This window comes from Mobula hypostoma, chromosome 15 (assembly GCF_963921235.1).
Source record: "Mobula hypostoma chromosome 15, sMobHyp1.1, whole genome shotgun sequence".
Taxonomy (NCBI): Eukaryota; Metazoa; Chordata; class Chondrichthyes; order Myliobatiformes; family Myliobatidae; genus Mobula; species Mobula hypostoma.
This window is the reverse complement of record NC_086111.1, coordinates 38,805,704-38,833,574: the sequence shown is the minus strand read 5'-3', so window position 1 is coordinate 38,833,574 and position 27,871 is coordinate 38,805,704. Positions and strand designations below refer to the sequence as shown.

The 27,871-nt window shown below is 39.1% G+C and overlaps 1 protein-coding gene across 12 annotated transcripts in view; it reads right to left on the bottom strand.

Annotated features, from left to right (window-relative positions):
- foxp1b (forkhead box P1b) overlaps positions 1–27,871 on the bottom strand; it is a 570,970-nt gene that overhangs the window by 173,679 nt on the left and 369,420 nt on the right. For 11 of the 12 annotated variants that reach the window (XM_063067913.1, XM_063067910.1, XM_063067911.1 and 8 more), the window contains one exon: positions 20,525–20,614. In XM_063067913.1, the coding sequence (XP_062923983.1) occupies positions 20,525–20,614 (90 nt within the window). Of the gene's footprint in view, positions 1–20,524; positions 20,615–21,966; positions 22,007–27,871 lie in introns of those variants that run through there. The other variant, XM_063067919.1, reaches the window with a different exon arrangement.

Sequence of the window (27,871 nt, the reverse complement as noted above, 5' to 3'; positions counted from 1 at the left end):
ACCAGTGTGTGTCCAATACCAATGAATCTGGTGAATTTTATTCACTCTACCTCTTAGGCAAGTGTATCTTTCCTTGGGTATGTAGACTGAAACTCCAAATGTGGTCAGATCAAAGCCGTGCATAAATACAGCAACCTTTCCTTGCGTTTTTCTGAGAACCACAGCGTAATAAAAAGTAATATATCACTGCTATCACTATTTGCTCACAATGTACCTTGATTTCAACTCTATGTGTTTCCTTCTGGAGGACACCAAATTCCTTTCATTACCAACATGCTTTGCTATTCATTGCAGAAAAGTGAGAAACCTTGCATTTCCTTCCATTTTACTTCACGCCCCATCTTCTGCATTCTCTTTTATCCTATCTATATAACCCCTTGTAAACTTTTCCTCAGTAATTACATTCACCTCAACCTTTGCTTCAGCAGCAAACTTGCACAAATTATTTTACCATCCTATAAACAATAGTAAAGGTGTAAACAACTGAAACCCAATTTTAATCCTTGTAGCAATCTAAAGTCAATCAGTACAACTTATTTATTCCCAGAATGCTTTTTTGTCCTTTGGTTAACCCTCCACTTATCATAAATCAATATTATTAGAAGCAAACACGAGGAAATCTGCAGATGCTGGAATTTCAAGCAACACACATAAAAGTTGCTGGTGAACGCAGCAGGCCAGGCTGCATCTCTAGGAAGAGGTACAGTCGACGTTTCGAGCCGAGACCCTTCGTCAGGATTAACTGAAAGAAGAGCTAGTATTAGAAGCAGTTATTTTAGTTAAAAAAAAGTACTACCACATCAACTGTCTTTTGAAAATCCATAAAATAGGATATCCAATTATCTATCTGTTCTGTGTGTTATCTTCAATAGCAAAGAAACAATCATAATTAAACATGTGTTAGCTCTTCTCTAGAAGAAACTTGCTGGAGATGAGGTACGGTGAACAAGAATAGAAGTATGTGCTGGAGTGAAGACATTGACTTGCTTAGCATCAGTCTGCACTGAGACTGGATCTGCTGTGGACCAATGGTTAAGATCACAACGCACATGCCATCATGTAGTATGCATATGAAAATGATTTTTTAATGGATTAACATATGTGGAAAGATGCTCCATAGACCCCCTTGACTAAAAGACAGCAAGAATTTATTCTATCGAAAAAGTCCATGCATCTCTGCATTTCTCTGACACCACCAATCTAGAACCAAGGTCACTCCCAGCTTTAATCATTAATCTGTGGTATGCAAGACATTGCCAGTAGGTGGCTGAAATCCTTATCATTGTCAACACTTTCAACTGAAGTATCCTAAAGAATGGACTTTACATTTAATGTGTGCAATAAAAAATGCCCTCTAACAGCTTACCCCTGGTATACAAGCCTTCTTACAGCAAAGGCAGATAAGAAAATTTGAATTACTGCTGATCTTGAGAACCACCTCTCAATGAAAGTAAATATTGCTGAAGAAATTTATCATTGCCCTCATCGAACAAGCATTGTCTTTTGCCATCTGATAGTGTCACAGCCAAAGTCAGAACTTCAAAGCTGATAGTGATCTTGCTCTCCTGGGTGCATCGGAGTCATGGACACCCATTGTAGACATTTTAGCAGAAGTGGAGGATTACTGTCAACACTATCTCTAGAAAATCCTCCAAATCCAATGATAGGATAAACAAACCAATATCAGTGTTGCTTCAAAACATTATCCCCAGCATGCAGGTAAGATATTGCGTTTGAATGAGTGGATGATTTAAAAAGTTTATCATAGAGTGTTCCACATATACAGCACATCTCAATGGAGGATGTGCGTTGAGATTACGAGAGAAAGAGCACAGATGTCTGAGAGCAGAGAGGATAGAGGTTTTGGATCTACAACATACTTCATTTAAAAAAACTACAGGTTGTCAGTGGTGTTGCTCGTGATAAGTCAGAGGTTAACACATTAGGGGATTGCCAACAGAGTGTGACAGGGAAAGTTTCACAGGAAATAAAAGTGGTGTTTACAGGATGTTCACATTATATGCAAGACTCTAATCGATGGATGATGGACTATAAAATAACAGGGCTGAAAATGTAGCTAACATTTTGTTTTAATAGTATATATTCTGATTGTAGTATTCGAAAATTTATTCTACAGTAATCACTTATTCAGTGGCAAACGTCTCAAAACATTATGCCAACCATGGATGCTCATGTAGGTTAATATACCATGGTATTGTGTCAAAATCAAGAGCTTATTTTATGGCAGGATCGTAGATTTGAACAAAGCATTCCTATCAGTAATTTTATCTTCTGCGATTCCTTTTAGGAATACTGCTTTCAAACACATTCCCAATTTGAATGTGTCGGCTATATCTAGATCCTTTATTATCAGTAGATAATTTTCAACGAACAATGTGCTTTTAAAACTATACAATACCCATTCTGTTTGTGAGATTTTAATAATATAGCCATTTCACAATGTTTGATTTGTATTTTAGACATTACTAAAATTTTACCTTCTGATATAATTATTAATTCTTTTCAAATGAAACCAATTATGCTCCCATTTTTTGCAAAGATTCTGTGAAAAGATTGTTTTATATTACCTGTGTTTATAAACTTATTTTGTCAGGTTATTTGAAATGTTGCCACTATTGAAATAAATAATGTTAAGGTTTGAATTGGTTAAGGTTTCTTTTGTATTTTGATGTGTGGTTTCAGTTACGGATCAGTCACGTAATGGCACACCAAAAAAAATCTTCACACTGCTCATTCAAAACATAATAGTGACATTAATTTAACTTACCATGGAAAATAGAGCATAATTAAGAACATCATGATTTATGACTTGAGCTCCATCACAGCCACATACAATATATATCCAAGTTATACAGACAAGGTTGTTATGCCCGGGGGGCGGTAATGGGGACAAGTTCCCACTACTTATTAAATGCTCCCAGTGGCCTGTGCCTCAAATAGCCTCTGACAACCAAGTCCATTTCCTGGCCTTCACGTGTGGCTTAGTTACTAAGACTGGCAGAACCGTATCTACTGAGAGGAGAAAGGACAAAGGTGAGTTACTGGCACCTTAAAACCAGTCACTTTGGGCAGATGGGGCTTGTCAGCCGTGGCTGGCAACTCATCTAGGAGAAGGAAAACTCTGATCTCAAACCTCTGCTGCTTTGAGGCTACACCCACTCTTGGGGAAGGCTTTGAGAGAAAACCCCGAGGAAAAAATCCACAGCTGGCAGTCTTACATTGAGTTCAAGGTTGACTGCCAACTCCTGCAATGCTGCTGATACCAAACGGTCTCAGTCTATGCTGTTCCTTTGGGTTTATTACATGTGTGGAGAGGGGGAGCTAACTACATGGGCAACAGCTAGACAGCTAGGACACAATATCCATGGTCAACTCTGACATACTCCTCACAATCAAGGAATATCCCAAATTTAAGTTCTCAGCTAAAAGAGTACCTGTAAAACTAGATGTATCCTTAACGTCTTCCCTCATCAGTCCTAACAATAGGGAAATTAGCAAAAAAGCGGCAGGTGGAATAGTGTTGGGAAATGTATGATAATGCATTTTGATAAAAGGAACAACAGTGCAGACCATTATCTAAATGGGGAGAAAATTCAAACATCAGAGGTGCAAAGGGACTTAGGAGTCCTCATGCAAGACTCCCAGACAGCTAATTCACAGCATGTATCTGTGGTAAAGAAGGCAAATGCAATGTTGGCATTTACTTCAAGGGGAATAAAACTTAAAAACAAGGAGATAGTGCTGAAGCTTTATCAGACACTGGTCAGGCTGCACTTGAAGTGTTGTCAACAGTTTAAAGCCCCATATCTCAGAAAGAATGTATTTCCATAGGAGAGAGTCCAGAGGAGGTTCACGAGGATGATTCGGAATGAAGGGGTTAATATATGAGGAGCGTATGGCAGCTTTAGGCTTATACTCACTGGAATTTAGAAGAATGTGTGGCGGGATCTCATTGAAGCCTACTGAATGTTGAAAGGACTAGATAAGGTGGATGTGGACAGTGTGTTTCCTCTGGTGGGGCTATCCAGAACTAGAGGGCACAACCTCAAAATTGAGGCGCAACCTATTAGAACTAAGTAAAGGCTGATTTATACTTGTGCGTCAAATCGTCGCCGTAGGTACGGCGTAGCCAAGAACCCTACGCAGTGCCTACGCGGATCCCTATGCCATAGCCTGACGCGCACCTCTCCCAAAATGTAACTATGCGTCGCGGCAACGCAGACCGCAACAACTGTGATTGGTCCGCTTGGTAGCATCGCATTTCTTCCTACGCTGCAATAGCTTCCCATTGGGCGACTGAAGGGCAGGGAAGGAACTCCAGCTGCAATACTTTCCATAAAGCTTTACAGACCTCCAAAATTATGGAGGACACGTTTCGCTTTTACGAAAAAAGATGCTTGCTTTAAACTTGTTTACCCCGAGAAAGCCTACCATGACCATGAAGTCTTGCAACACACATCAAAGTTGCTGGTGAATGCAGCAGGCCAAGCAGCATCTATAGGAAGAGGCGCAGTCGACGTTTCAGGCCGAGACCCTTCGTCAGGACCCTTCGTCCTGACGAAGGGTCTCGGCCTGAAACGTCGACTGCGCCTCTTCCTATAGATGCTGCTTGGCCTGCTGCGTTCACCAGCAACTTTGATGTGTGTTGCTTGAATTTCCAGCATCTGCATAATTCCTGTTGTTTCCATGAAGTCTTGCACGGGCAAGTGTGTGCGCATGCACGACGTGCGAATGCGTGACCTGAATGTGCCCGAATTGCAGAGCGACGCAGACACACCAACACACAAGTATAAATGCTCACAACGGCGTTGCCCACTTGCACAGGCTATGGTGCAAGCTTGACGCACAAGTATAAATCAGCCTTAAGGAGGAATTTTTCTTTTAGCCAGCGAGTAGTAAATCTGTAGAATGCTCTGCCACGGACTTCGGTGGAGGCCTAGTCTGTGGGTATATTCAAAGTGGAAGTGATAGATTCTCGACTGGTCACAGCATCAAGGGATATGGTGAGAGGGCAGGTGTATGGGGTTGAATGGGATCAGAGATCAGCCATGATGAAATGGCGGAGCAGACTCAATGGGCCCAATTCTGCTCCTATGTCTTATGGTTCCAGCATCTTAAGGTATCTTGAGAATCCTTGCTAAATATCATCTATATAAATACTAGATGAATTTCAGTTACAATTCCTTCATCAAATGTCTTTGACTACTCTTGTTGAGTCCACACAAAAAATGGAAGTTAATGACTTCAAACTGCCAGTGAAGAGCTTTTGAGGAAAATGCTATTTTTTGGGAAACTCTGAGGTCAACTACATACAGCAAGCTCCTACAAACAGAAACATAATAAAAATAAACTGGTAATATATCTTGAAAAAAACTGGGATAAATATTGAGCAGGACCCTGGAAATAACTATCCTATTCTTCAACACAGGCTTAATCACCAGGAAGCATATGGGGCCTTGGTTTAACACTGATCCAGTAAATGACAGCTCGGAGAGTGCAGCACTCTCCCTGTACTACAATGAAGCATCACCCTGCAGCTATGTGCTCAGACTGATCGAGCAAGGCTAGAAGCCACGGCTTGCTGAATCATAAACTAGAATGTTACCAGCTGAGCAACAACTTACAACACCTGAACAAGAAGCATGACCTCTACTGCTGAAAAAAAATTACGGAAATACAAAATTTCTTATAAAATTACTTGCACTCCACATACAAATCCATCCCTACTTAAAGAAACACAATTAAACTGTTGTCATTGGCACTTTGTAAAACTTTAATAGAAAAGCTTTTATCTAATAAATCTATTTCTTTGATTTATTTCACTTTGCACCATGTTTATAATAACTAAAAAAAAATTATACCTCTGCAGCACAATGAAGGATGTAGATGATTTTATAACGGATAGATTGAAAAGGTAGCGTGTTATCACCCTAATACAGTATAAGTTGTACTACACTGTCAATACAAATGATTGGCAATACATGAAATTTCTTACACTAATCAGACTGTCAAGATGGAAATACGGTATCAACAGCTTCATTTTCAGAATCAAAGAAGAAGAAAAAGGAAGCAAAAAAAAAGACCAAGATTTTTCTTTCAAATCCAAGTGCCACGGTAGTTTAATGTGTCATCTGAAAAGGTTAAATTCAAAAAGGGAAATAAAAATCCTTTGTTTTGCACATCCTCAGTATGCCTCAAAGCAAATGTACCTCTGTAGTGTCATTAGTTTTGTAATATTGGAAATATTAATGAACTGATCGCTGAAATCACCACAGCAGCTACGATTTTCTCCTCTCTGCCTTAGAAATAATGAAACAATTACTATTGCATAATTTATTATACTGAACGATTAAGTCCTCAGAATATTCTGTAGAATATCAACTTTCAACAATACTTAATAATACAAAGGCAAAACAAAATAACCAACCTGCCCCAAAAATCTAATGCAAACAGAAAAGGGGTGATGTCTTGGTTAGGAATCGTTTCTCATTTGTCCTGAAATGGACACTGTGTAATACTTTCCTTCTATACTAGAAGATACAAGGGAATTGATTTAACATTTCATTGGAAAGTCTGCTGTCTGGGAATGAAATTTGGTCTCCCTCCTGTTCTAGGTTGGGAACTGGCTCAAGAGTTCAGCTGTTTAGCCACAGAAACTTCAATGGAAACATTATTGACATACTGTACATTTCTAGAATCCAAGACAAGTTACTATCAAAATGACAGGAATCAACACACACAACATCAAACTGGTTTGAAGAACACAACCCAATAGGTAGCGTTCATATTGGAGCTAATTCTTCTGATATCATTGATTCAATGGTCATTCTTCATTCATGAGCTTAGATACTGACAGCAAATACTTCTGTGGTAAGGATGGAAGGGGAATCATAGTCAAACAAAATACATTCTCATCTAAAATCTATGTGGAAAATTTTCACTTCAGATGTCCCTGGATAACAATTAGGGGGAAAAAGTCTTGAGAGTATTGGAGCAGAGCATCATTTACTCACAGATTAACACTCACCCAACGATCAGAGTAACAACCATGACTTATGTGTAGCTGATTCTTCAATAATTACCACCAACCACCCCCACCCCTTGGGATGTTGAACAGGAATAGCTAATGATGGCAATGCCACTTAATATCACAAAGAAATGATTATTTCTCTCGTGGCATTGACTGGTCGCTGAATGGCATGAACATTACGTCCACTTACAAGTCAGTCTGAATGTCTAGGATTGTCTGAGAAACTGAACAGATTTATCTTCATCACAGCTGGCATGGTGCCAGCTCTTGCAGTCTTTGTGTTCACTGAACTCAGCTACTTGATGTCACTTGGTGTGAACTTAATTGACTTCTGACTACGAATTACAATAGAGCGAATCTTAGGTGGATGTAAAGAAGAAAATTGCTCTTGGCCATTCTGGCTCAATGTGGTTTCGAATGCTTTAGCATTGCTGCTTGCACTAACTGAAACAGTTTGGTTTTCTCGACATCTAATAGCTTTGTGGTCACTTTTACTGATATTAATGTTATATTTCCAGACCTGAACTTAAAATTCTCAAAATGCCATGGAGTAAACTCAATTCCCATTCCCTGGATTATTAGTTTAATAACCAAATATTTACAACATTAAAATCAAATTGGTACATAATAGTGAGGTAACTTGGTTGTATTACCAAACATATTGTCTGTGAAAGAACTTACATTATTATAGTATTTTCAGAGACAATTATAGATGCTTAAATTACTTTGGTAGCTTCCATGTACCAGGGCATTGCAAAAAATGCAATTTTTGGCAATCTGATAAATCTCAAAAAATAGACCCCACTTTTGATAAAGTCTGGCAATTTTGTTTTTGACAAGTCGAGCAAAAAGTTTGATAAAGTTGCAATTTTAACAATACACCCTGAATAAAAACATGTTCAGTTTGGACTTCTGATTTAAACCCTGCTATACACTGGGTAACACGGTATTCAAAAGAACTGTAAGTCGGATTTCTGAAGCAAAAGGCTTGAAAACTACTTGGGCTCTACTCCTGCTCCACTGCAATTTGAAGCCTTTATTAACATTCTTAATAGTTACTTCTTCAGCCTCACCCTTATTCTTTAGTCAAACACTTCAAATATTCCATGTAGCAAGTGCTGCAGAAAAGCAAGTTTTTGCTGTAAATAACAAAAAAAATCCATAATACATAACCTTTTAATTTCTTGTATAATCTTGAAAATAATTTAATCTCAATTGCATTATTTTAATATCAAGAGAAGTGTGATTTTGATTTATTGATAAATGACTGTAAGGAATCAACCATAAATATGCTATTAAAACATGGTTTTCAGAGAGGAAGTATTCTTTCTGCCAGAAGTTGTATGGAGACTGCCCCATGTCAGACTCTGAGAATCTGGGTACAATGCATGGTCCAGACGTCTTGACCATTGAGCTTTTTATGTAATATTCTGTCAATGATTGTGTTAACCTCAGTTACTGCTCAATCTACCACATTCACAATACTCAACTACCAATAAATTAGTTGAATCAAAGCTAAATTCTACCATTCACATACTTCACCACCCTTTCACACACTTACAACTGATACAGAATTTAAGCACAATCCCAGTTGAAATGATGGTGGACACATCTTCCACCACTGAACAGAGTTACAAGTATGTTGCTTAGATTGAAGAGCATGCTTTATGAGAATAGGTTGAGTGAACTTAGCCTTTACTCCTTGGAGTGACGGAGGATGAGAGGTGACCTGATAGAGGTGGATAAGATGATGAGAGGCATTGATCATGTGGATAGCTAGAGGCTTTTTCTCAGGGCTGAAATGGCTAACATGAGGGGACATAGTTTTAAGGTGCTTGGACGTTGGTATAAGGGGTATGTCAGAGGTAAATTTTTCACACAGAGAGTGCTGGGTGTGTGGAATGCACTGCCAGCGAAGTTAGTACAGGCGGATTCAATAGGGTCTTTAAAGAAGACTCTTAGATAGGTACATGGAGCTTAGAAAAATAGAGGGCTATGCGGTGGGGAAATTCTAGGCAGCTTCTAGAGAAGGTTCCATGGTTGGCATAACATTGTGGGCCAAAGGGCCTGTACTGTGCTGTAGATTTTCTATGTTCTATGAAGACTTGAGGCCACAGTACACTCTTAGTAATAAGATAGGGTGGCAAACAACTAGAGGCTCTGGAAATTATTAGAAAAAAAATTCTCCACATCCCATCTTTGATCTAGAAGATTGAATATATTGGTTCGGAGAGAGACAGTCCGCCTTTTCACACCTCAACTATGTCTCGAACATGCCCCAAATCCAGAGGCTATCTGTCATTCCCTCATTCTGCTGCAGTCTGCTGTTCCAGGTACATTGAAGAAGCCATTATAAAGCAAGGTTAACAACGAGGGCATATGATCCCAGAAAATGAAATCATACCATATGTTTAGCTATTACATCCAAGAGTTACAAACACATTCGTACCTTCAATGTAACTTCTACTTTCTTACTGCTCCAGGGCAGTGTTACCCTATGACCAGGGCTGAAGGATTGGATGATGGTGGAAAGATCTGATGTCAGCAGATCCAGGCACTGTTGTCAATCCATTTCTAGTGAGACTGCTAGTGAACAGGTTCACCTCAAATTTCTCCTCATCTTTGTCCCAAACAGTGAGCCTCTTGTTCTAAAACCATGCAACAATGAACCCATGAGGTCAGCTTTTGTTGCCACACTTAATAATCCATGGGAATATGGTAAAGCGCAGCTTTACTGAATTGCTTCAGACCATCCAAAGCACTACAACAGAGAGTTCCAAGATTTTAACCATGCTGCACTGAATGAAAGGTGTTATATTTCTAAAGCAGCGTGATGTCTAACTTGAAATGGAATCTACAGCAATGGTATTTTCATTTCCCACACAGTAGGACTTGGGAACTGCTGTCCGAGGAAGTGGACTGGGTACATCTTGCAGAAGGTTTTCACTCTTGCTCTGGTAATCTACTGGGAAGGGAAGGAAATCGATGTTTACAGCTTGAGTGCCAATCAAGGAGTTTGCTCTCTCCTGACTGTTGATAATGTTCACACATGTCATTGCCGCTTCAGCCATTCTGACAAACAGGGCGGAGGGGGGAGTCCTTCCTGACTTCTGCCTTGAAGATGATGGCAACGCTTTGTAGATTCACAAGGTGAGGGTCAATGAGGGCAATAACGAGCCCCTGACCAGTTCATAACCACATTATGTGGCTGACCCCGTTACGCTCCTGATCAACACTGAGTCCAAGGACATTGATGGAAGGCATTTTACTTTTAACAGAGGTTAAATTTGATGGACAGTCTTGGCCTGAAACATTGACTGTTTATTTCCATTCATAGATGCTGCCTGAGCTGCTGAGCTCCTCCAGCACATTGTGTGTGTTGTGTTGTCCTAGATTTTCAGCATCGGCAATACCTTGAGTCTGTTGTTCATTTCAGCACTTGCAATGGAATGGATCTCAATAATTTATACTTTATTGTCGTCAAACAATTAATACTAGAACGTAAAATCATCACAGCGATATTTGATTCTGCGCTTCCCACTCCCTGGATTACAAATATTAAATATTAAAAATAGTAAAATTAGTAAATATTAAAAATTTAAATTATAAATCATAAACAGAAAATAGAAAAATAGAAAGTAAGGTAGTGCAAAAAAAACCAAGAGGCAGGTCCGGATATTTGGAGGGTATGGCCCAGATCTAGATCAGGATCCGTTCAGCAGTCTTATCATAGTTGGAAAGAAGCTGTTCCCAAATCTGGCTGTACAAGTGTTCAAGCTCCTGAGCCTTCTCCTGGAAGGAAGAGGGACGAAAAGTGTGTTGGCTGGGTGGGTCGTGTCCTTGATTATCCTGGCAGCTCTGCTCCGACAGCGTGCGGTGTAAAGTGAGTCCAAGGACGGAAGATTGGTTTGCGTGATGTGCTGTACCGTGTTCACGATCTTCTGCAGCTTCTTTCGGTCTTGGACAGGACAACTTCCATACCAGGTTGTGATGCACCCTAGAAGAATGCTTTCTACGGTGCATCTATAAAAATTAGTGAGAGTTTTAGGGGACAGGCCAAATTTCTTTAGTTTTCTCAGGAAGTAAAGGCGCTGGTGGGCCTTCTTGGCAGTGAACTCTGCTTGGTTGGACCAAATCAGGTCATTTGTGATATTAACCCCGAGGAACTTAAAGCTTTTGACCTGTTCCTCCTGCGCACCACCAATGTAAGTTGGGTCGTGCGGTCCGCTACTCCTTCTGAAGTCAACAACCAATTCCTTCGTCTTGCTGACGTTGAGGGATAGGTTATTTTCTTCACACCATGCCACCAAGTTCTTAATTTCCTCTCTGTACTCAAACTCATCATTACCCGAGATATGGCCTACAATTGTTGTGTCACCAGCAAACTTATATATCGAGTTTGATGGAAACTTGGCTACACAATCATGGGTATACAGTGAGTACAGCAGGGGGCTGAGTACACAGCCTCGTGGGGCACCGGTGCTAAGAGAGATTGTAGAGGAGAGCTTGTCCCCTGTTTTTACAGTCTGGGTCCTGTCTGTGAGGAAGTTGAAGATCCAGCTGCAGATCTGAGTACCCAGGTTCCGGAGCTTAGGAATCAGTTTTTTTGGAATGATGATATTAAAGGCAGAGCTGTAATCAATGAAAAGGAGCCTTACGTGTGCGTCTTTATTCTCCAGGTGTTCTAAGGAGGAACGTAGGGCCAGAGAGATGGCATCTGCCGTTGTCCTGTTGCTCCGGTAGGCGAATTGCAAAGCGTCAAGGTTGACTGGTAGATTACTACTTATCCACTTATGCTTGAATACTGTTCAAGTCTTGCAGAAAAATCAACTTTCAATTGAATAATACTGGAAAATAAAATGGCATTATGCAATTGAATTTCCAGACAGTTGTTGTTCTTATCATTAGGCTGGATCTCTAGATCACAAGTCTAGTCCCACAAGTCCTAAGCTATTTAAAAACTGTGCCATAAAATTGATGCAATGTTCTCAAATGTGCACCTGAGCTGCTGTTAGGTCTGCCAGTGCCAAAAGCTATTTGATTGTTTTGTTAGTATTACCATTAATTTCATTCTCACTTAGTTCTGCTAGTATCTCAGTGCAAAAAGAAACTACAGATGCTGGAAATCTGAATTCAGAACAGAAAAGTGTTGGAAATACTTTGCAGGTTATGGAGTGCAGGCACGTGGCCAAGTGGTTCGACTGGTGATCTGAAGGTCGAGTTCGAGTCCCAGCCAAGGCAGCGTGTTGTGTCCTTGAGTAAGGCACTTAACTACACAGTGCTCTGCGACGACACTACTGCCAAGCTGTATCAGCCCTTGCCCTTCCCTTGGACAACATCGGTGTCGTGGAGAGGGGAGACTTGAAGCATGGGTAACTGCCGGTCTTCCATACAACCTTGCCCAGGCCTGTGCCCGGGAGAGTGAAGACTTTCCAGGTGCAGATCCATGGTTTGGCAAGACTAACGGATGCCTTATGTATTATGGAGTATAGCAGGGAGATAGACGTGGAGTTAACACCTCAGATGGTTGAAGATTTGATAATTTGAAATGTTATGAAACAGTAACCATGTCTCTCTCTTCATGAATGTTGAATAATTTGCTGAGTATCACTAGCATGTTTTTTATTTATTTGTATCATTTTAATTCTTTCCCCAAAAATCAACACTGAGTAGTGACAGAGCAGGAGGATATAGGTTGCATGCAAACTATTAACAGGACAATTATTGAAAACTTCATCAAGTAAAACAAAAACATGCTTTACAAATGGCTGATTGAAAATTCATACCACTAGAGGCTTAAATCATCAAAGACACTTTCTGGGGCAGTTGACCACAAATTTTAGATATTTAAATCCAACAGCATGCATTTGTAATTGTACCCTTACATATTAATGGATTTAGTAAAGGACTGTGATCAGTTTAACAATGTTAGTGAAATTTACAGTAAGTCTGAGAACTTCAATTGGTGCATTTGCAATTTTGTATCTCATTGTTAATGAGCGAGAGAGAGTGCACCAAGGGACCCAAGAGACCCATAGAAAGTGGTGAAAAACTGTCCACAGGAGGTATGTCCTTTGAGTGACTGGAAGAGACTCCTTAGGTCCACAGCCATACATCTGCGGCAGGAGTTTGACAGGAAAGTCTGTACAAGGACAGGCATAGTGCAGGCAACTGTAAACTCTTCCTGCTGCTTTAAGCTGAAAGATGAAGACAATAGTGGGGGAAAAATCTCCCTTCATTGAAATGAGAAAAGCTTTTGAATAGATACTGGAATTCTGAAATAAAACAGAAAATGCTAAGAAACACTCAGCGGGTCAGGCGGTACCTGTGGGAGAAAGTGTCTAGATTCCAAGCCCTTTAACCATCTCTTTTTTTATCATGGAGTTTCAGTGACTTTCCTGTCCAGTCACGAACTGTAAACCTTGAGGTGCAACAGCATCAGATAATCTTAAAGGTGAGAGTAACCTTGATCTCGAATTCCATAAGCAAAACATTCCAGCTATTGTATATGTGTAAGGCTGCCAGAGATGAAGGATGTCAGAGAGGACAAAAACTGTACCATATAGCCTACAGTACAATAAGGGACTACTTTATGTTTTAGTAACATGTCGTTGAATGCGCTATTAGGCACATATTGAGCATGCGCTATTTGGCGCGTATTGATCTGTACGTGTGTGCTGAGTTCAGTTTCTGCCAGTAAAGAATCATGAACCTTAGCTCCCGTCTCCAGCGTTTTTATTAATAGCATTGTTGTGTAACCAGGCCACATACACAACAAAAACAAAACTATTTAAATTTCCAGTCTGTTCTAAGTCAAGCCAATGTATATGAGGCCATTTTTATGTATTGATCAGACAAATAACGAGGCTCGTAACTTGGAAATTGAAGGTCATCCTGTGTCAGTCTGTGAAGAATTAGTGTCCAATCAAGTGTCTTTGGGAACTTGGAGAGACAGAAAAACAAACAAGTAACAAAAAAATCATGAGGTGGTTTGTAAAATGCATTCTGGACTGTTCCCAATAGTAGCTGCTAGCTCACTGCTGAAATGAACTATGGAATGCTAGTTCAAACCTTAAAAGATACTCTCCCTATGATGGCCACAGAACACTTGCTCCATGGAGGGGGAGGAGCAAACATCCTGAAGGGTTAGGTAAAGGAGCAAATACCTATCAGCCTCATCACCACCTCTAACACTCAATGATCATGTGCATTGATCTGATTCTCATCCTGCTCGAGGCTCCACATCAACACAATATCAGGACTCATCAATTTGACAGAGATCGCAGTACTGATTTCTGCAATGAATTCTATTGAAAGATAGGAATAAATAGTGGAAAACCAGTATTGCTACATCAAAAATGCTGAGCAATAAAAACTGAGAGCAATCAATCAACTGGAGGTGGGGGGGGGGGACATTTAACATTTAATTAGCATCTCTTTGCCAATCTGTTATAGGTTTTCTCTTTGCTTTATTCAGAGTGAAAAGTGTAGGTCCCATGTTGTACTCATAAAATCCTGATCAGATATTTCAGAAATAATCATCACACAAAAGGTCTTTGATGCAAGTCAACTTCAGACTAGCATGGATCATAAACAGAAGAAAAAGGCCCAACTTCTTGATGAGCACGATTTCAAATTCTGTTCCCAGATCAACAGATATTAGAGCTTAGGAGAGATCGAACAGATTTAATATTGCAAACAGACTTATTTTTGTTGAAATAAAATTAATCAGCTAAAAGTACTCAGCAAATGTCATGGTGCTTATTAATGTATCATTCTTCATAAATCTATTATAGTTGATCCTGACTAGCAGATTTTATCACAGTCTCCATTTTTCTTGGCGAATGTGGCAACTGTAGTCTCCTCCAATAATGAGGCAGGTGTAGAATAGCATGTGTGGTAGCCTACTCTTGCCACCTCTTACACAAGGCCTCCAGGTGCAGCCAATCTGTGGTTTGGATATGGACCAAAACTACACTGGAATCTTCAAGGAAAATGCAACTATATTCTTGAATATTTTTTTCTGACTTCCTCATAATCTCTTCCAATGATAGAGCTTGTAATACAGTGCCTTTTCTAAGAGCCTGGTGTGTGTTCAGTGTATGAATGGCACAGTCTTCCCAATGTGGCCATATTATAAATAAGGCTTCAATACGGCTTGGTCTCGGAAATCATGCCAAAATTAGTCTCCTTTCCCTTCCAGTGATTTTAGAGGATTTCATGGTGATAGTACTGATATTTTTCCAGTTCCTCAAGATATCTACTAAGATAGCCCAGGTCTCAGAAAGACACAGGGGAGCAGTCAGCAACATCGTAAATCTTTAAGGGATTTCATACACGATGTAGAAATGTCTTTATTTGGGAAAAAATATCAACAGCAGTCAAGATTCCTCCAATATAAATTATACTTATTATATATTTATATTGAGTGGTATAATCACACAAAAAGATTCAGGAACTCAAATCATATAGATGTGAACTATATCCTTTCTAGAGTAAAAAAAAATGAACAAAGGCTATTAATATTAAAATTCTTCAGAAAGCACAATAAATCTATGCCTTCAGTGAGATACAGAATGTTGAGATGCTGTGGTAATTTTATACATTTTCAGAGATTGACTATAACTCAAAAGACAAAATCCACCAACAATAACTACACAATTTGAGTGATAACACCAATTTGATTGTAGTACAGGTTGACCACCAATTTTCTGGAAACTGATGGTTTTAATTTGGATGAAATTATGAGGCCAAGTATCGCTCACTTTTCATGAAACATTTGTTAGATGAGGTGAATGCTGGCAATTCTGTACAAATATTTATTAGAGAATTTAATATGAAGAGCATTCTTTGGTTCATTGCTCAAGGCTAGGAGAAGGTAGAACTTTCAACACTAAAGAATGGCTGGCATAAGCTATGGCCCGCCTTGAAGTTTGCTAATGCACCTGAAGAAAAGCTTGCTGATGATTTTACCAGATTTTGCGTACCAAACGAGAAAGAAGCTGTTCATGATTTGCTCCTGTACGCAATAAGTGTTACAGCAGCTGTTTTCAAAGATGTAGCAAATAGTCATAATGAAAAAAATCTATGTGAGCAGATGATTGTTGACGACAAAATGCCTGTTGTGTACCACCTTATGGACTCAGATATAACTGACAGTGTTCCGAATGCTGTAAAAAAACACTGCAAGTGATGAAGATGTCAGCGGCGATGATGAAATGGATGAAACTGAAAGATTTACTGTTTGCAAGTGAATCAAGTTGTTGGGTGACTTAATCAAAGGGTTAGAGAAATGTACTTCTGTCATGGAACAAGAGCTAATGAATTTGTATTTGATGCAAGAAAAAATACACAGGGAGAGATCAAAATACATGAAACAACTTTGCCTGAAATGTTTATAAAGATAATCAAGAAGCAATGTTCTTTGTAAGCACAATAATTAATAAATTTACATTTAATTTTTGTTTAATTAATAATCCTTGATAAGTTTCTACAGTCTACTTTTGCCATTATTACTGCATAACCTCCTTTAATCCGGCAAAAACGTTAATCTAGCATGACTAGGGCACCGAGGGTACTGGGAAATTGGTGGTCAACTTGTATCTCATATGCAAGTTACCTTTTTAAAGATATGTAAAACACTTTTGGAAATCCTTAAACTTTGTTGAAATGTCTTAACTTCAGAAATGTATGCAGCATTTACAAACAAATTCCTCATCCATATAGTCAATTTAATGCGTTGAGGATATGCTTCATACTTTTATTTGTGAGAAACCATAACAAATACATAATCATATTCCAAACTCTGCCTTACACAAGCAAAAAAATGGAATGGGTTGATGATGACACATTGTTTAAAGTAAATTCTCTTTTCAAAACAAAATCAGCTTCAACCATCTATTGGCTACAAAATCCACATAGATGGCAGCAATATTATTGCCTTGCTATTTCAGGTAGATTTCCTGACTGGGCATAATGCCAGCAAGGGTAGACCACCCCTCGTTGTCACTTTTATAATGTGGCGCTTGCACCAACTGCTGCTATTCTAGGCTTCAGGAAATACTCTAACCATTGGATGGGCTCCAGTGCTGTGCCGTAATGAGTTGCAGATTTGAGCACTTTGGTGTGCATATGCAGGGACAATGCCATGGTGTGTACAGCACAGTAGTTCAAATGCTGCTTCCACAAATTAAAGGAAAAAAGACCTTGGCTCTCAACACAAAAAGCTTTAGACTCTGAAGAAAGCTAAGTATTCATCTCCCACCATGATCCACATTCAGACAGCTTTCAGAAAGAGAGAAAACACTACACCATTTGACCTTAGTAGAAAACCCCTCTCAACCACACAATAATTCAGTTTAAGTCATTATTAGGATGTGAAGGATCCTTTTTTTAACATGTGGATTTCTATTCAGAAAAGGAGAATTAAGGAAATACAAATATATAGTGTCTCTGTTTTGAGTTCAGATTATTTCTTAAGCCCACTGATATTATACAGGAAATATTGAATATTATTTGCAAAGATCATGTCATAATGTTTTCATTGTTCCTCATACACATTTTTCTGATACGACATCAGACAAATTTCACCCACTAAGAAAATTACATGAATGGAAGGCACTTTGAACAGAGAGCAGTTAGTTGTTCTGACAATTCTCATGTACACTAATCCAAAACATTAAATTTAGCTTCACATCCTGCTTCACAATTTGGTTTGATAGCTTTTTTTTCCACAAATGAAAAAACCTCAGAGTACATAGTTCTGGCATTACCTCATACCTACATGTAATATGTTGACTTCACTTGTTTAAACTACACGTTAAGAAGTTCATTGTGGAACCATGTGGACATAACATCTTCAACACAGCTGCACATTACATAAACCGCAATAGGTGGCAGCAGTCTTCCCATGATTCCAAGCAGAGCAGAATATTAATTCCACAATTTTAATGCCCGTGCTTGTGGCAGTGTTACAAAATAAAACTATATTTTTCCACAGTATTACTGGACTATCAGCAAGGGTCCAGCGCTGTGGTTCCTAATTACCTTCTTCTTCACTCTTGATCCTGTGGCTCTCATAATTAGTTACCTGGGGCTGCAATCCAATTTGAAGTGATGACAAGAAAGTGATCCATGAAAAGTAATAAGTTAAATCCAATTTCAGTCTGCCTCTAATTAAATGCACATGGAACTAATGACTCAACCCTACCATTTCAGTGATAATGTTAATTAGCTAGGTGGGAGTCTCTTTTGCAGTATTCTATGTGTAAACCAAGTAATAGGGGGAAGGGATGCCCATAATTACACGTGACATTTTTTTTGGAACATTGTCAGCAATTTGCACATTAATGATTAGTCAAATATACTTAGTTTATCTTTTGTATCTCCTTCAAAAATGTTGTGTGCTGCACATCAGTTTGAAGAATTGATTTGCACTCTAGGCTATGTTTTGCATTCTAATATGAGAAGCTAATAATATTTTGTACAATATCTGCCTTATGAAACCTACAAACATAGAATTTAAAATAATTTCTGTAAGCCCAGTTTAACTGAAAACTAACAATGGCTGGGGCAGAATGATACTTCAGACACTTAAAGCAAAAAACGATCAACAGCCAGGTGGCCCTAACTGGATAAACACTCAAGACTATTTTACAACAATTGGCTTAATTCATACTTCAGAATCAATTCCCCTACATCTTGCAGCAATTTTCATCTTTGCTAGTTTAAAGACTATGAAATATTTGCAAGACAACAGAAAAGCAATTTCTACATGTCAGACAAGCTTTACTACACAGAATTAAATTCAGTGGGTCCAGTATGCTAACAATCTGTGTGAATGCGTGTCCCACACACACATGCTAATGTGGACACATAAACACACACACAAATGAACACAGGCATGCATACACAGTCAAGTTTGAAATACATGAGATTGATAAAAAAGGTGTCCAAATAGAATTTTAATTGTCATTTAATTAATCATGGCAAAAGCAACCTAATTGCTCTTATGAAAGTCACTTTCCCATTTTTCTTGACAAGTCAGTGAAGTCGGACAACAGTCAGCGATGGAAGCCTGTTTTAATAGTCAGCTGAATTACTCATTTGATCAGGAATTGCTACAATATTAACTCTACTTCTGCAGTGACACTGGCACTTCTATTCTTCAAACTGAAAACAAGAAATCACCAGAAAATCCTTCCCTGATACATGTTAATCACTATCGGATTGTAAAGATCATTTTTAAACCACTGCATCTAAAGTTAGAATTTAAAGAAAGTGTACTGAAGAGTTAATCCAGTGAGAATATTAAGGAGATCCTTAGCATGATTACAGTTCAATACTAGATTATCTGATCTCATCAATTAAACAATTAGTTTGGGGTGGAGCTATGGGAAGAATAGGATGACTATCATTGGCCACTGTGCTTTTGGGTTATTAATCAGAAAGTCGGTAAATTCCATGACTCATACACATATACTATGTCTGAAGATGTTACTGGAGGTACCACACAGGGTATTCACCCATCTATCCATCTATTGGTTGAGATATTAAACTCAAACTCTGTCTGCTCCGGAACATAACTTGACACTGCTTCGAAGAAGAGCAGGAATTAGCCCTGGAGGTCAGGCCAATATTGATATCTCAACCAACATCGCTGAAACAGTCATTAGAAAATTATCACATTGCTATTTCTGAAAGACTGTTGTTCATGGTGTCAGCTACATTTCCTATAGGACAACAGTAATATAGTAAATATTACAAGTTATACCCAATGAAGTATCCTTTTAATGTGCTTCATTGGTTGTAAAGTGTGTCGGGGTGTCCTGTAAGGGGTACAAAAGGCACGATTCAAACACTGTTTAAGGAAATGCAGAAAGCTTGTTTCTATTGTGTACAATTTTACTGTCTCATTAAAAAGGGAACAACGCACATTACTGAATAATATTAAATATTATCAATGAGAACAACATAACTCAGATCAATCATGTAATGGAGAGTGTATACATTTAAATATAAATGTTACAGATCTAAGTTAGCATCACAATGATGGAGAGGTACACTTGATTCAAATGACTTTATAAAATATTCATAATAACATTCAGTTTGATCATTAAGCTTTCATAAGAATCAACAGTTGACTAAATAATATTCCACTTGGAGGCTACTGTAGATCTCTTCAACAAAATACCTAGCTTGGCTATTAAAAAAATGATTAGTTTGGTCCTCATCAACATCCTGAAAGATGTTATTTTTTTCATTTTCTTTGGGAATTTCCAAACACATTAGCATAACAAAACATGTCTCCAGACCCTAATGTCTGGCCTGGCGTAATAGTTCATTAAGTTATGACTACATTGTCATCCCATTAAATATGGTGCATGACAGTTACATCAAGTTGTATGTGGTTTCTATCCCAAAAAAAAACCAAGTACACACATCATGCATAATCTGTATAAAAAATACATTTACCTGTAGGGATGGTTGCTTGTCATTTCCCTTGGGAGACTTCAACCCACTAGCTTGTTGCTGTAGCAGAAGCTGCCTTGCAACTTGAAGAGCCTACATTAAAAAAGAATAACATTCACCTTTTAACCATAAATACACCCAATGGGACAGTTTACTACTCCATAATATAAAGAATATCAGCAAATGGTGTTGCATACCATTTGTTTTCCCATCAAAATCTACTAGTTAATATCCTTAAAACATTTAAGTAGGGAAGTGAAATTTATTTCTATTGATGGTAGTGCCACATATAATTCTGCAGCATTAAATTCTGCAAGTCTCTTTAAATCTACTGTGGTTTTATTGAACATAAATGTGCATCAACAAAAAATTCTGCATTCCAATGTCTTTTTACACAAAAATTTTAGATCCTTATTGATGGATAGTTGTCATTTGATATGAAATTTTCAAAGGGAGCAATGCATTATGAAGAGCTGGCTAGCATGTGTCAGAACTGCTAAGCCAAAGATTCCCTTGTGGCTGTGAGTGGGAGAAAAATAAAATGGGACACTGCAAAATGTTCTACAAACCAAAAGATAAAACAAAAAAAATGTGAAAGTTATCCTAGTACTATGGAAAGTAAGATGCAGATAAAATTATTGGTCAAATTATTAAATATGTATTCACAAATACATTGAACTCTAGGGAAATCAGAAGTAAATTTTTAAAAATTCTGACATAACATCAAAGTCAAATCATACCCCAGTCTGTTAGCTTTAAGAGAGTTCAGATACACAAAATCATAGAACGTCTGCTGGAAAGTAAAACGGAGTTGTTTTATGCTCAAGCTACTCCCTTTTCCTTCTGATAAATAATCAAACAGAGACTGTCCAGATGAAACAGAACCAGTAAGCCGGGAAATTTGATGGCCATCAGGACTATGAAGATACCAACAGAAAGCAACTCATAGTTCCCACAGTGACTTAGTTCCACACCTACATCAGCATAACATCTGAGTAAATAAATTCAGTCACTCTTTCCATTTCCCTCCCCCATGTGATTACTCCTGCTAGACAACAGTTCCGAACAGTTTCAAACATCAGATCACTTTAAGGCACAAAAGACAACTTTAAAGCAGCTGAATTTTATTTTGCATACGTGTTCTTGGTATGCTTTAACAACTGCATATTATTTGTTACTACGTATTATTTGACTCTAAAGAGACTTTTCCATTATACACTCATGCTTTGTGTCCATATACATCACAAATTGATAAAATATAAACTAATCCTTCGTAACATTTTCCTTACTCCTCACCATGACCTAATTTACCAAAAATTTAAGGTTAAATCTTAACATTTGCATCTTTCAACAACTCCCTTATTCAACTCATCAGTATTGTTTCATTTGACAGATTTAATTCTGGATATGACACAAACAATTACAGAGAAAGTGGGGAAGTTTACCGAAAGAGCTTAGTGCCTCTAAATTTCCGTCGGCTTGCAGTTGTTCTTTGGCTGTTGCTGTAGAGCGGGGGTTGAAGAATGGTGTAAAGATGTTGAATAAACAGGAAATGCTGTGCAGCTGAAGCACACTGAAATGAAAATATACTGGAAAGCTGCCCTTTCTGGCCAGCTCAAAAGGCCTGTTTCCACAGTAGCAATACCCACATAACTAAATGAGAGAGAAATAAACAAAAAAGTACAATAGCCATCTTGACTTTGCTCTCAAATTTATCCTTGATTCTATTCATGATAATGCTCCCTTCTATCAGGTGTGTGCCTCAATATCAACATCTTCCAGAACAGAAAACCACGCAAGGGAAGACAGCTTGTAAAAAGATGAGCTGCCACACAAACGTTTACAATAAAAATGGAACAAAATTCCTTTAGAAATCTTATTTCTGTTGTGGCAACTGCCTGCTGGCTCACAGGGACTGATTTGTTATTTTGCACAGTCTCAGCCTGTCTGTCATCCTGGGTGCTAATGCTCCAGTAAAATAACTCATTGGGAGCTGTCATGGGGATGTTTACACAAGACTGTTCCTTTCTTCATACAAGGAAATTTTTTTCTGGAATTCATCTTCTTTTGATCTTACATTCAAAGCAACACCACCATGATAGACATACAAGTCTTAAAGCAAATCCAGGCACCAGAGATAAACTACCAGAGGGTGACAGACAGCAGCAACTAAAGCTCACAAATGTGGGTAACAGCATGTTGTCTGAGTATGTATTATGACAAACCCAAGACATATTAGGTGGAGTTGATTGTTCATATATTAATGTTCAGAAAGGCAGGATCATATGACCAATATGCTGCTTAGAAAAGCACAAGGGAGCATAAGTCATAGCAACTACACCACAATATTACAAGTTCTTACTGTTTAAAACTGATCATCTACAGATAATGCATTCTGAAAACACTAAATTGAGATTTCAGTGCAATGGTGCCAAAATATAAATATTACTAAGACAGTTAGGAACATAAGAAACAAAATCAGGAGTGAACCATGTGTCCCTCAACCCTGCTCTCCCCATTCAAGGAATTCCTTACAGATCTTTGTACCTCAGCACCACTTTTGTGTACTAATGCCATTTCACTTTATTCCACCAACATCTAAAAATCAATTTCAACCTCTGTCTTAAATATATAGTCACAACCTGGATCCCTGGAATACAGAATTCTAAAAGTTCTCTGCCTTCCTCCCTCCATTCATCCCCTCCACCCACTGCTCCCCCCCCCCATATCCCACCCTGGGTTCAGAGAAGATCTCATCTCAGTCCTGAGGTGCCGAACTCTTCTGCTGAGGCAGTGACTCCCAATTCGAAGATAGTAAGCCAGGCAAATAATTATTCTGCATCTATCCTAATTTGTAAGAATTTCAGAGAGGTCCCCTCTCATTTTTTTCTAAACTGAAGAAAGAATAGGGCCAGTCTGTTTAATCTCTTCTCATAGGGCCAAGCCCAGGAATCAATCAGCAGAAACCTTCCTGCAGTTTCAGTACTGCATCAGGCAGAGCAGAGAAGACCAGACCTTAACATAATATTCCAGAACAACACACACACAAAATGCTGCGAGAACTCAGCAGGTCAAGCAACTTACATGGAAATGAATAAGCAGTCGGTGTTTTGGGCCAAGAAATTAACTGTTTACAGTATTCATTTTCATAGATGCTGCTGACTTGCTGAGTTTCTTCAGGGTTGTGTGTGTTGCTCTGGATTGCCAGCATCTGCACAATATTGTGTTTATAAAATTTGAGTTGCAACCTAGCACTCAAAATATTTGTATTCATATCATTTGCCTTTGATTGCTTGCTGAAGCTACATGTTAATTTTCAGTGATCTGTATTCAAGAATACAGTTTAAGAATACAAAGTGTTATGTTGCCTTGTGCTTGTCACTGTATCTATTGTTACCATATGCACTGTTTACCCTTGTAAGCTTCAGGTCAGCAAGGAATTTCATTGCACCCTGGTGTATATGTCAATAGTATAATCTGAAGCGGAATCAAAGTCCCTTTGAACATCAACATTTTTGTCTTTCATCATTTAAATAACCTTACTAGTCATGGTCTTCCAAGTCAAAGGTCTGTTCTGTTCTGTTTTCCATCTGTTAACCAATCCGCAATCCCAATATTTTCTCCAATCATTATCATTACCACTACCTGCTATAATTTAGCTTAATTAGGAGAAGATGGCAACGCGACGCAGCGTGCAGCCGTTCCGAATGAACATCGTATGTGTAACTAGGGGGGCCATGCACAATCCGGACTTGATGGAGACAGCCGTGAGAGTACGGAGGAACACCTGGAGTAACTTCTGAAATGCTTGCTTCGTTGCCGATGCTACTGTGCAATGGAGAATCTCTGGAGATGAAAGCCCCAAATCCTCGGCTTTGCCTATTGCTTGTTGCCGGGGCTGGGGTCGAAGCGTTCGGCAGAGATGGTGCTCGGTGTCAGAGAGGTGGTTGGAGGCTCGGAGTCGGACTGTGGTCGGATGCTTCCAGGATGCTGCATCGGCAAGTTGGCGGCGCTGGAGGTTTACTGTCTGCGTGAGATGATGGAACTTTCAAGAGACTTTGAGACATTACCGTGCCCATGGTCTGTTCTTATCAAATTACGGTATTGCTTTGCACTGTTGTAACTATATGTTATAATTATGTGGTTTTTGTTAGTTTTTAAGGAAGTTTGTCATATGTTTTCATGATATCATTCTGGAAAAACATTGTATCATTTCTTAATGCATGCATTACTAAATGACAACAAAAGAGGACTATGTGTCCTCATAATCTAATCTAATCTAATTACCTCTTGCATGGCACCATACTCAAGATTGAAGTATGTTTATCACATGCACATCAAAACATGCACTGGATTGCATCAATTGCATTAGCAACCAACACATTTAGGGATGTGCTGTGAGCAACCCGTGTGTGTCACTAGACCTTCTAGTGCAAACATTGCATGTCCACAATGCTTGGCAGAACAACATAGAACAAAACAACAACAGTAAACAGGCTTCAATCCACCCTCTACACATTACTCTAACCCCAAGACAGGCCATCTTCTTTGACTTCCAACCTCTGATGGACTCAAGTCAAGTCAAGTTTATTGTCATTTAACTATATACATGTATATAAAGTATATAACCACATAGTGTATATAGAAAAGAGGCAACATTTCTCCGAACCAGGATATGAAGTACAGCAGTACACATAACACACGATGACTTCTAAAGGTAAGGATAGAATCTACAGATGAATTACACAAACTAAAGTGCATTACTATTAAATATTGTAAGGTATAGAACAGATTAACCAGTGAAACTTCAAGTATGATGCGGCAGGGAGTTCAGAAGCCTAACGGCCTGGAGGAAGGAACTATTTCTCATCTTAACCCATTCTTGTTTTTATGCATCATAGCCTCCTGCCTGATGGTAGAAAGTCAAAGAGGATGCTAGATTGATGGGTGGTCCCTGTGTACATAGCACTCTTGATAAATGTTCCTGATGGATAGTAGGGAGTCTCCTTGATCCTCTCAACTGTACTCATAGTCCTTTGAAGGTCCAATGCTTGACTGCTGTCATATCAGATGGTGATGCCACATGTCAAGATGCTCTCAATGGTGCTTCTGTAAAATGCAGTTCAGATGAGGGGGGGAAACCCTGCTTGCTACGATTTTCTTAGAAAGTGGAGGTGCTGCTGGGCCTTCATGTTCAAGGAGGTGATATTAAGGGACCAGGTGAGGTCATCTGTGATGTGAACTCCCAGGAACTTGGTGCACTTAACTCTATGGAGAAGCCATGTATTCATAGAGGGGAATGGCTTGTCTGCACCTTCATGAAGTCCACAATGATTTCCTTTGTCTTCTGCACATTCAGGGTTAGGTTGTTCTTCTCAACCAATACACCATCCGCTCCACTTCCTCTCTATTCTCCATTTCATCATCATGCTTGATAAGGGCAACCACTGTTGTATCATCCACAAACCTGTAGAAATGGTTTGAGCTGGATCCTGTGACACAGTCATGCATTAGCCGCATGAACAGCAGCGGGCTGAGCACACAGCCTTGGGGAACGCCGGTGCTCAGTGTAATAGGAACAATGTTCAGAGTCAGGCTCGCAGATATAGGGCTTCGACTCCCCCAGCAGACTTAAAACACTTGTGGCCTTGGGGGCCTGATCAAAGGGCCTCAACTTCCAGAGTTCTGATTCAGCCCTCGGGCCTCCATCCCTCGGCATTGGCCCCAGGACCAACCAATCACCAAACACTAGGCTCAAAATCTGGATTCACTGACAAAAGGACCCCAGACACGAGGCCCCACAATCCCCAACAGCCCTGCCCCTAAAATCTAATTTAACTCTCTGTCCCCAAGACCATCCGTACAACCTAAAATAAAATCATCTAAATCTATGTTGCAACTTCAACAGAGGTTGCAGCCCGATGCCAGCTTGGAAACTGGTCTTCTGATATACAAATACATTGAGCCAATAGTACTCCCGATCTGCTCTGCTAGTTACAGCCTGAAAATATTCCAACAAAATTTATCCAACAAGACTTCCCCTTCATAAATCCATGATGACTGCAAACAATCCTATTATTATTTTCTAAGGGCCTTGCTACCAGAGACTTTAAGTTCAGTTAATTTATACATATACTGTATACAACTCTGAGATTTATTTTTGTGCGGGCAATCACCGTGAATACAAGAAACACAATAGAATCAATGAAAGACCGCACCCAACTAGGACAGACAACAAACAATGCGCAAAAAAAAAACCAAACTGCAAATACAAAAATAAAAGAAATAATAATAATAATAAAGAAATAAACAATAAATATAGGGAACCTGAGACGAAGAGTCCTTGAAAGTGAGTCTATAAGGTTGTGGCAACATTTCAGTGATTGTGCAAGATAGCTTAAGATGGCTCTACTGAAGTTTGTGTGGCAGCTTACCGGTAGTTAAAAAGGGCAAGAAATATGACTACAAGCATCATTAATAACACTTTTTATGAGGTAAATTTTGGTAAACTATCACTGCAAACAATGAAGTAGTGAGTGGAGGCAAAGCTGACTCAAGCTGTGAGCCATGCTGACACGCTGCAAGGTCTGAGCTGTACATATATGAGACAGTTTTGGAGACAGCAATGGGGTCATTGTTGGAGATGGAGTTGGAGGGAGTGATTACGAGAGGAGTCGAGGTGTAGGAGTTTTGATGCCCGACCACCTAAACCACGTACAAGGTCGGATTTGGGGAGGTCGAGTATGAGCTTCGGGGTGGGTGGCAAGGTCTAGGCCCAGAGTGCATCGCTGCAGTGGGGCCTGGGTCCTAATGTGAGGCAGGATCTGGTGTTCGGACAATTTAAACACTGGCCCAGATACACTGGAAAGGCAGTGTGTTGGGACCAGATGTGAAAATATTCTTGCATTTTCCAATTCCTTTGCCGAAAGCGAAATTTTCCCAGTTCTCGAGTTTACTGCTCTTTCTACCATTATCAACCTTTCTCTTTGATATACTCTATCTGTAACTTTCAAAAGGAAGAGTGCTTTTCCTGTTGATTTTATGAGCATTATAATGATTTTTGCTGTTAACTATGTTTTAATTATTTAAATAAAAGCCATATATAAACAGTTCACCCATGTTGTTACATCTCAATAGTTGTGCAACCATGTGGGAAAGTATGTGAGAAAGCCATAAACTTCTTCCCATAATATTTGATGCCAATGTTGACTTCTAATTTGGAAGGACGTGCCATCTAGTGGCTTGAGTGTGAATGCAAAAAGCAATACAGATCCATAATCTATATCTGTACCTAATATTAAACTTTGACCAAAAACGATGCAGATTCAAAATATCCACCTCCTTCAGTAC